We start from the raw sequence: 11,238 nt of genomic DNA on the forward strand, positions 1-11,238 counted from the left end.
ATATTATATCATTGCTATTGGGCAGAAACCTTGTATCTATATTCCTTGCTTTAATGTGTTTTTCCCCCCAAGTAAATTCATGCCCTACTTCGTCATTCTACAGCGTCACACAAAAGTAGCAAAAATAGCCGATCTATAAGCTCACAAAGTGTCGTGAGCTTGTAGATCTGCTACTTTTGCTATTAACTTATTTTAAGTGAAAGTGGCTCAGTGTATCTGTGGGTTTTATAAATAATATAATAAATATTGAACCAATGAAAAGTATCAGAGCTTGTGACTAAATAAGAAACACATTGGAACAAGGGTAGTTTTTTCTATTTCCTGAAAAATATCGGACATAATTATGTTTCCACCCGACAGTGACAATATTTAAGTTTTATTAGCTCTTAGTCTTCTTAGGAAAACTTTGTATAATAACACGATGAATTTCTATGTATTTGTTTTTCTGTAGATTGATAAAAGATACCACACTCCAACAAGTTCATGGAACAGCGAGGAACACATCAGCCAAGGCACTGAGATCTTGGTCCAAATGATTAGACGGATGCAGAACAAGTTTCCTAGGTGGAGCAGGGAAAAGCAGCTCAAAGGTTAGTTATAGTTTATTATGTTCTCATATGGCACTGCAGTGGTGGACTGTAACAAATACATTTAATTGAGTATTTTAATAAGTACATTCTTTGAGTATCTGTACTTTTCTTGAGTCTTACACCATGAATTGAGTACAAGGGGATCTCATTTAAAACAAGCCTACGGCTTTTATGAGTGATCCAATTTAGTTGACCTTTCATTGTAACTGTACTTCCATGTGCTGTTTCCATGTCATTTTAAAGAAAGTATTCAATCAATCTTTATATTTTTTAGATGCCTTTCACTCCACTACATAATAATAATATCAATAAAAGTATCCATCCACAGTATCTATCTATATACTGTATTTATCTATCTACATTTCAAAGACACATATTATTGTACTTTTGACTCCACTACATTTCCAGGACGGGAAAAGGTGCATAATGAATTGACCATTTAAGCCCTATGTCTATCTATACTTTCACTCAAGTACTGGGTACTTTGTCCACCTCTGACTCTGACTGTACTATTAATCTGTTTCTGTAGGAGCGATAGCAGCCTACAACATGGGGGCAGGGAATGTTCGAACCTATGATAGAATGGATTTTGGAACCACTGGTGGAGACTACTCCAATGATGTGGTGGCCAGAGCTCAGTATTACAAGGGACAAGGTTATTAGAACATCAACCTGGAAGAGGTGGCAAAAAGTCCTCTATATAACTATGATGTAATAGGCCTGTCCATGTAGACTTACGGATTAAACATGAAATCATTTCCATAGTTAATGAAGTCATGTAGTTAGGCATAAGAATGTAACATTTTAGACTTAGGTAAAGCACATTCATGAAGGTCTGTACAAATTTAAATTGTTTTCTGTTCATTAGAAGGGGCTTGCATTTCAAATTGCACTATGCATGCATGCATGCAAGGATTCTCTCACACTTGTCATGTTGCATCATGGTCACAAGATCTCTAACCACATTAAAACCTAATTGTACACTTTACTCTATAGTTACATTTATCAAGCCTCCTGTTAGACGTCTGGTTTGTCCATGTAATTATTATGTGAGATGTCAAATAAACTGAAATCAAACAATGAAGAAAATGTCTCAAATGTATTCATGTAAAATATCTGCTGATGTGAAATGAATTAACATAATCCAAAAAAGTTTATCTTATCTTCTTTGTTGTTTTATGGTGAATTGACTGTGAATGAGACCAATATACCTGTAGGCCTCTGCCTCAGCCCTCATAATACAATATATATACAGAACAGTTAGTAATTAAGCAATATTACACGAGAGGGTGTGCTTTACCGTCATTATTGGCACGCCAGTGATGCAGGCACGCCAGTGATGCAGTCAGGAACGAGGCAGAACAGTTACCAACAAAACACATCCAAATGTATTCATATTGTGGGGAAATTCATAATAAAAATGTTTCGCTATTATCCGTTTCCCTGTAAAGAGAAGAGTTTATTTGACTGAGACATTAAAGGAGGAGTTCACCCAAAAAACGACTTATTTTCTATCAATTGCGCACCCTATGAAGCCTTGAATCCATGGATTATATTTTGTTTTTGTCGCATTCCTAAGCTAATAATTTGATTCCCGTCTCCTACCGGCTAATGTATCCGGTAGGAGACACAAAGTAGATTATTTGTGTCTCCTACCGGAAATACACACGGTCATCAAATTATTGTCTTAGGAATGCGACGAAAACAAAAATAAATCCATGAAATCAAGGCTTCATAGGGTGTGCAATTGATAGAAAATAAGTAATTTTTTGGGTGAACTCCTCCTTTAAATAGTCCCTGTAGCAGCGCTCTGAGGCACCGTCTCATCAACACAGCTGATTCCAGTAGGCTATATGCTCCGTCGTACGACCGTGTCACGTGACCAAAATAACTGATCTACAAGCTGACAACGCGTCGCGATTTAACGTTTTAAGTTCAGTTCTAGCAGAGGTGCTTAGCTACTTTAGGCATGCTGTGTAAAATCAAAGCAGGACGTTACCAAGTAATGCATTGCTGTTTCTCTTTATCGTTAAGTCAGGCAGAAACCTCATATCTCCACATTTCAACTTTTAATGTAGTAAATTAATGCCATTCTTCATTATACAACAATGTTTTCCATCATACAAATGCAGACAAATATCCGATCTACAAGCTCACAACGTGTCACAACGTGTCACAACGTGGCGCATTGTGAGCTTATAGATCTGCTTTTTTTGCACACAAAAAGTTTAATGTCAAAGTGAAGTGTCTGTGGGTTTTCTAAATATTGAACTAATGAAAAGAAATAAGAGCTTGTTAATACTAACTACATCAAATCCTTTGGAATACAGGCTCTTTTTTAGATTTTCTGCAAAGTAACCATTTTCGACACAAGGTTTCCACCCAACAGCAACGCTAAACGAGATAGGAGATACAATCGGACATGTCTGGTTTAGGGTAATCTCTCAAGAACAGATTCAGAGCTGCACTTTACCTATTTTTTGACTATGGGTTCCGAGATTGGGTTCAGGGCTCTCTGCCAGCTAGGAAAACAACACATTAACACACTCAGTGCAGCTTCATATCGTACACAACCCTAGAGTACTTCAATTTAAAAGTCAGAGTAAAATATCAGTCATATTGCTAAATCAGATGTCAGATGAATATGTAAAAAGAAAATGACACACTGGTTAGTGTCAGGGGTTTTCAAAGTTGGACCCAAAAGCAAGGGAAGAATGTAAAACATTTGACATAGAAGACTCCAAGACACCATTATTTCTCCATGCAGTACACAGAACAAGCAACAGGAACAGACAACAAGATCATACAGGCTACAGAAAACGGATTCAACAAACATTCAGGAAAACAGACATGTATAAATAAATGTGGAAACTAGACACAGGTGAACTGAAGAACAATCAACACAGGGATTGGATGCACCTGAACAGGACACAGGTGAACTACATTTGCAATTACATAGTATCGAGTAGCCAGACAACTATTCCACAATCTCCTAATGCTATAGTCTGGAACTACACCTCCCGAAATCCGAGAGAAAACTGGCACTTCCGTTCACGAAAATAAATCTTAATATATCTTACTTTTTTTTTCTTTTTTCTGCTAGTAGCAAGAGGGGAGGGAGGCTTCACATCCGTTTTATATTCTAATCATGATCAGAGCTCCCAGACAAATGTTCTCCAGTTTGGTTACCTCATGACAAAAACAAAGAAAACAGATTTAAGTCTTTCCAAAAAATAAAAACATTATTGTATAGAGACATAATTGCATAGAGACATTAGAAGTTACCTTGTTTTTCCTATCATGTTATTGTCGTCTTTATTGCTGCTTGCCACAATATCCGAGGAGCTAAACAAAAAAGATTTTCAGGAAATCAGGAAAGTCACTGTACTTATTATATCTCCAAAGGAATTCAGAATAAACAGAATGTTGAGCAAATCATTGTGTTCTCTCTGTGTGTGTAAGCAGAGCTCATAATTAAAGGGCGGGCGGAGGTGGTCAATAATGTAGGAGCATAATCAGTGGTGAAAAAAGTACTAACTTTTTAAAGTAAAAGTACCAATACTGCAATGTAGAAATACTCTGTTACAAGTAATGGTCCGGATTTCAAAATGTACTTGAGTAAAAGTACAAAAGTATTGGTGTCAAAATGTACTTAAAGTACCAAAAATAAAAGTTCCCATTATGTGGAATGTCCCAATTTGTTTGCTGTTTTCATGTCTGTTCATGACCAAAGGTGCTTGAACTCACAAACTTATCTTGTGCAAATACAATGAACAAACAATGTGTGGTACGTGTGTGTGTGTGTGTGTGTGTGTGTGTGTGTGCGTGCGTGCGTGCGTGCGTGCGTGCGTGCGTGCGTGCGTGCGTGCGTGCAGCCTGTAGAGGTCTCCCATGGTACCCTCTGTGCCACCCATTGTAAGCATGGCAGCAGGACACACACACACACACACAAACACACACACACACACACACACACACACACACACACACACACACACACACACACACACACACACACACACACACACACACACACACACATGCTTATGAACGCAATACGACAAGACAGTTGCTGTGCGTGTGCGTGTACCTGTGTGTGTGTGTGTGTGTGTGTGTGTGTGTGTGTGTGTGTGTGTGTGTGTGTGTGTGTGTGTGGTGTCAGGGGTCAGTTAGCCTGTGGAGTATTGAATAGAGATAGAGAGTACTAAGTCTATACAGTATATAGACTATGTATGGTCTATATATAGACTGATGAGGCCAGGAGGAGAGTTGTAGTTGATGTGGTTGATTGGTGAGCAGAAAAGAGAAATGTTGTCAGAAACTTCTTTATACTTTTTTTGTTTATTATGTCATTGGAGATTCATGGATCATAATGTGAACAGTGACATCAACAACAACAACAAGCTGCTGATTAGACTCTAAGTGATTGTATATCAACTAATTAAGTGTGAAACCTTAATCAATTCATTATCTATTAATTAAGTGTGAAAAAAATAAACGTTGACCCCTCGTAGGCCCTGGAGCTAAGCCACCGAGCTATAGTTGAAAGCTACTGTAGCTCCGCCTCTGCTCTGATGACATAATCTTCTAATCAGCGGCAGAATCACCGCCACAACAACACCACCAACATCAATAACAACAATGACAATAATAAAAGGAACAACAGAAATGCCGGAATAGAAAAATATAATGACAATACCAATAACGAAACAATCAGCACCAAAAACACCATAAACATAAAGATTAAAAGACTTAGCAACACTAATGACAACACCAACATAAACACCAAAAAAAAACAATACTAAAAATATAAATGAAAATATGTAAATAACAACCAACATTGAGCAAATTCATGTAGAGACCACAAAGACCAATCAAATAATAAACACAACAAACAGCAACAACCCTGTTACTATTACGAATACCAAAACAATCACCAATAACACCACCACCAACAATACCAACAGCAATACTAACTGCACCAACTACACCAGTGTGTGTTTGTGAATCTAAAAACGTTTCACATGTAGAAGCATTAGAATGTGATCTCTCTTCACACATAGAATCACTTGAATGATTTCCTGCTTTTAGCAGAAGACGTCCAATAGATTCACAGCTGGTAGAACAGAGAAGAAACATTTTAATTGGTTCATTTGATGAATGTGTATGATGAGGGTTGAACTTGGCTCTACTGTAAATGACACTTACTCTGTATGAGGATGACAGGTTGTAAATGAACCATCTGAATATGTGTCTCTAGTACAGTCAGCACACATTGTATCTGCAAATGATGTTCCTGTAATAAAACAAAAACAAGGAGAACATACTCTACATCTAGTACTTCCAGTACTGGATGTACAGTATGCATATAGCATGCATACAGTATACATTTTTTGTAAGGGAGCAATTCGTAGTAAAAGTACAGTGTATTGTGGATATTCTAGGTTAATCATGATTAGAATTGCAGTATGTGATCCTGTGCAATCTGTAGTGCCTCCTAGTGGACAACATTTTAATTAAAAGGGGAGGTACAGCTTAAGTCCATCTGGTAGTTCCATATCAGAACTTGTATCCAACTATCTATATAATTAGAATATATCAATTTTAGTGAACTGGGATGTCAGGGAAATGGGTCTTAATTGAATATCCCATTAAGACCTGTGGCCGATTCTACAAATGTCTTCTAAATCAGTAGTTCTCAAACTTTTTCGTGCCAAGGACCCCCACAATGATGTAGGCCGATTTGCGGACCCCTCGAGCCCCTGGGAGAAATGACGCTCGATTCGAGTTGAGCCCCCAGGAGTGCACACATAATTTGGCGGCTATGCCCCCATCTGAAAATGTTTTGTGCCAGGGAATCCCAGAAGAGAAGATTTGTGTTAAAAAATCCAAAATGATTCAACATTTTTCAAACATTTTCAAGATTCTTCAAAAATAGCGGTGCGGCACGAAGCTTGTAGATCTGAATAGCCAACTCTGAAATCTGAACAGAGATATGACACAGATGTTCTAATGGGTTAACGTGGACGAGGTGACATTTAGTTATAATAACCACTGTCTCTTTCCACTGTCTTGGTTCTAGGTTCTTTAGAAAGGAGGGGTTTAAGATATGGCATAAGATAGCACTGGTTTCACAAGCAAATCCTTCTCTTTCACCTCTATATGAGATTAGATGTGGTTCAGATCTTTGATGTCTTTGACAGCTTTTAAATCCTCATGAAATTGCTTTTTGCTAACTTTATTTGGAAGCCTTCCTCTGAAACGAAAGCGTGTTGTGCCTCAACCAATAACAGTCAAAGTCGGCCGTGCCGTCCACTCTGGCTATGGGATCGATGGGATAACTGCAGTCAGAGCCATTAATACAGCTGTAACTGAAGTGCGGTCAGCCAGGCCGTAGAAGCAGACACTAAACATTACATTTTTTACCCTTATTTCTCTTATGTGAATGAATTACCCCCACACACATTTCTGTGTTATTCGGCCAATTGTGCTCGTATAGAAACTTGACAAAGCAAGATGTGCTTGAACCCACAAACAAACAAAAAAAAAGATGGGCAGATACTTTACCACTGCGCCACTCGAGTGCCTAAAATGTTCACTTCTGCTTTTATTTTTTCAATATCAAACAGAGAGGAACATTCTTGGAATCAGATAAACGGATTCCTGTGTCATCATCATAAATAATGATGGCTTCTTAAATCCTGTCCTGTGTCCTTTCCTTTTAGAAGCAATAAAAGTAGACTAACCTCTTTGAACAACATATTGACCAGGTCTGCAGCTGCTGTGTTTCTGTGCTATAAAACATCCACCCTCTCTGAGGTATACACAGTAGAATCCCTCTGATGGTTCACACACTGCATTAGATGTTGATGTACATGGACTCTTCACTTTCAGACCAGGAGCTGTGGATTACATTGAGTTCAGGTTAAAGATGAGATCATCATAACATGTATAACCGAGAACAATGTCTATTAATTATTAATATTTATCAATGAAAATATCTACCTGCAGGACAGTTGTTACATGTAAAACAGTCATCCGGCCGTCCATTAGGCTGATGCAGGTAGGTTCCATCAGGACAGGATGAACACGATGTGTGTATAAACTGTGTGCAATGCTTGGACACATGGCTCCCTGTTGGAAAGAGAATCACATTTTAATTGATTAAGTTATAATTGACTAAATAAACATTTTAAACATAATAGCAGGAGGGCAAAAAGCTGTGTTTCACGTGTGTGTGTGTGTGTGTGTGTGTGTGTGTGTGTGTGTGTGTGTGCGTGCGTGCGTGCGTGCGTGCGTGCGTGTGTGTGTGTTGTTCATACCAGGAGGACACAATAGACAACATCTCCCATCTCTTTCATATTCATCAGAGGAACAAGCAGCAGCACGTCCAACATCCATATGCATTAAAAACATCTAAAACAACAAAAACATGATCATTACTTATTCAATTTGGTGTCTGTTGGTGTCTTAAAAACACAAGCCTTATGTTTTTATCCTCTGTGATATCTTTGTGTGTGTATATATTTCTATTGTGCTCTTACTTTAACTTTTCACAAAATACAGTCAATCAATCAATCAATCAATCAATCAATCAATCAATCAATCAATCAATCAATCAATGAACCAACCAAAGGTGTCAACCAGTGTCAAAGCTAAAAATAGTTGAAATCAAGTTTCTGCAAAGATACATTTGAGTGTGTATATAAAGGTGTAGAGAGAGACCGTTTCCACAGCTAATCGTTTTTACCAAATAAGACAAGTGAAAACGTAGTCACAGGAACGACAAAACCCATCATGAACAGGTCTGTCCAGAACTAAGGGGAAGAAAAAAAGCAAAAAAGTCATTTCATGTAATGTTCTATGGCAGGGTAAATAGTGTTTGTTTAATTATTTCACTATCACATAGCATTAGGCCTATGGTACGCATCCATGGCTTGTTAAAATGCTAGGGAAATAAATCTGGTTATCATCTGATAACTCTTCTGAGCGTGCCTCCGCTCTGTGTACTTTCATTACGGGGCCAGAGCTCAGCTCTGGACCTGTTTTATTATTCCCTGTATTCTGTTTCTTCTGCCACTTTTCGCAGTTCTGGGTGAACCGTGCTGTCGCTTTTTACGAAACTCGGCCATATGGTAGATGGTCATGAAAAACTATCAAGAAATAAATCTCACAATCTTTCGTCAAAAGGTGGCGCTATAGCACTCAATTGAAAATGCCAACTTTGAACAGGTACAACTCATGCCCTGTTTGACCTACAGCCATAAAACTTCAATACACACATGCGTCTACTCATGACTATGACAACTTTAACCCTCTGACTTTTGACATCTGACCTTTAGATCTCCCACCATTTTGAATTATATGAAAAACAGTTAAAACCTATCTCCTCCTGGGATTTTTGAGTAATCTGCACGAAACGTTTTACACATGAACTTTGGACCTATGCCGACAAACTGATGCAAAAGATTTTCCATAAGTGAAAAAATGAAGCTTTAATGAGCCAATGAATATTGCAGTTTTATGACAATTATTCATCTGCCCCTAACACATACATGCAGACTCACATTTCTTTGAAACTTTGCGTTAATGTTGAGGGTCATTCCAAATATTACTGAAACCAATCTTACTCCAATTGGTCAAAGGGGGGCGCTATAGCGATTTTTTGAAAGTGCAAACTTTAAACAGGCAAAAGTCATGCCTCGTTTGGCCGACAGCCATTAAACCTGTTTACACATGTGCCTTGACTCATGAGGAACACATGTATCACGTTGACCAGTAAGCTCCGCCCTTAGATTGTCCGCAATTTTGAGCAGTTTGAAAAACACTTAAACCCAGGATTTTTCAGCTATTTGCGTGAAACTGTATCATCTGTGTGATCTCCTTTTTCACGGGTTCTTGTCTGTTGGTCCAATGGCTTCTCCCTTAAACGTGTGCCTCACAACCTGAAGGTTGCCAGTTCAAGCCTCACTTGATGCGGACTTCATTAACGTTGCATTGCACACAACATGATTGTGTCAATTAGTACATGTGCAATTGTTAAACATAACCTGAAATACTTATTTGAAAGGGTATGTTTTTGCAATGTATGACATACTTCATTCTGAAAATAGCCGTTCTACAATCTCAAAACTTTTCAGATAGCAACGTGTTTCTGAGCTTGTAGATCGGCTGCTTTCACTGGTTCACTTTTATCTTCAACAGACAACCTCAGCCTGGACAAAGCACTATAGGTAATGTTGCAGCCCGTCAATCCAAAGGTTGAGGGTTCGATTCCTGTTAATGGCAATAGGTTGACACGTCCAATCAATCCATTCTGCTTCCATCCTTCTCTGTCTTCAATCTATTGTTTCCATGTCTCTCTCTCTTCAATCTATTCCGTTTCCATGTCTCTCTCTCCGCCCTTAGATTGTCTGCAATTTTGAGCAGTTTGAAAAAACACTTAAACCCAGGATTTTTCAGTTATTTGCGTGAAATGGTATCATCTGTCTGACCTCCGTTTTCACTGGATCAGGTCTGTTGGTCCAATGGCTTCCCACTTAAGTGAATGTTTCACAACATCAAGGTTGCCGGTTCAAGCCTCACTTGGTGGAGACTTCATTTAAAGTGCATTGCAAACAACAAGACTGCATTAATGAATACATATGCAATTGATAAAGATAACATGAAATGCTTATCTGAGAAGGTCTGTTTTTGCAATGTATGACATACTTCATTCTGAAAATAGACGATCTACAATCTCAAAACTTTTCAGATAGCAACGTGTTTCTGAGCTTGTAGATCGGCTGCTTTCACTGGTTCACTTTTATCTTCAACAGACAACCTCAGCCTGGTCGAAGCTATAGCACTATAGGTAGTGTTGCAGCCTGTCAATCCAAAGGTTGAGGGTTCGATTCCTGTTAATGGCAATAGGTTGACACGTCCAATCAATCCATTCCGCTTCCATCTGTCTCTCTCTTCAATCTATTGTTTCCATGTCTCTCTCTCTTCAATCTATTCCGTTTCCATGTCTCTCTCTCCGCCCTTAGATTGTCCGCAATTTTTAGCAGTTTGAAAAACACTTAAACCCAGGATTTTTTAATTATTTTGCGTGAAATGGTATCATCTGTCTGACCTCCGTTTTCACTGGACCAGGTCTGTTGGTCCAATGGCTTCCCGCTTAAGTGAATGTTTCATAACATCAAGGTTGCCGGTTCAAGCCTCACTTGCCTCACACAATCTATTCCGTCTCTCTCTCTCTCTCTCTCTCTCTCTCTCTCTCTCTCTCTCTCTCTCTCTCTCTCTCTCTCTCTCTCTCTCTCTCTCTCTCTCTCTCTCTCTCTCTCTCTCATATTCACCAGGTCAGGTCTGTTGTTCCAATGGCTTCTCGCTTAAGTGTGTGCCTTAAAACCTCAAGGTTGCCAGTTCAAGCCTCACTTGATGCAGACTTCATTTAAGTTGCATTGCACACAACATGATTGTTGCGAACAGCGGAAGGAGGCCTCCGACCAAGTGGAGCTTACTATATCACCGTGCTTGGGTTGTGTGTGTGTGTGTCTGTCCCTTATTTATGGTCTTTCCGTGTTTGTTCACGCTCTCATTGGCTCGCGCCCCCATGTGACTCGAAAATCCGTGCTGAAATGCCAGCAGCTGCACTGCCTGTATACAG

General features: G+C 38.9%; 1 protein-coding gene and 1 long non-coding RNA gene across 2 annotated transcripts in view; one reads left to right on the plus strand and one right to left on the minus strand.

The window, feature by feature from the left end:
• Positions 1–1,528, plus strand: part of LOC308098151 (lysozyme g-like) — a 10,729-nt gene extending 9,201 nt beyond the window's left edge. The window contains exons 3-4 of the mRNA XM_080446393.1: positions 452–590; positions 1,120–1,528. Coding sequence (XP_080302519.1) covers positions 452–590; positions 1,120–1,253 — 273 coding nt within the window. The 3' untranslated portion in view covers positions 1,254–1,528. The remainder of the gene's footprint in view (positions 1–451; positions 591–1,119) is intronic.
• Positions 1,529–5,593: 4,065 nt separating this feature from the next.
• LOC308098861 lies at positions 5,594–8,002 on the minus strand. Its single transcript, XR_013934326.1, has 5 exons — positions 7,913–8,002; positions 7,596–7,724; positions 7,337–7,492; positions 5,799–5,886; positions 5,594–5,706 (listed from the first exon to the last, which is right to left on the minus strand). It is a non-coding gene; the product is annotated as an uncharacterized lncRNA (long non-coding RNA).
• Between the last annotated feature and the right edge of the window lie 3,236 nt (positions 8,003–11,238).

This window comes from Gymnoscopelus braueri, assembly GCF_963280865.1.
Source record: "Gymnoscopelus braueri genome assembly, chromosome: 13".
Lineage (NCBI taxonomy): Eukaryota > Metazoa > Chordata > Actinopteri > Myctophiformes > Myctophidae > Gymnoscopelus > Gymnoscopelus braueri.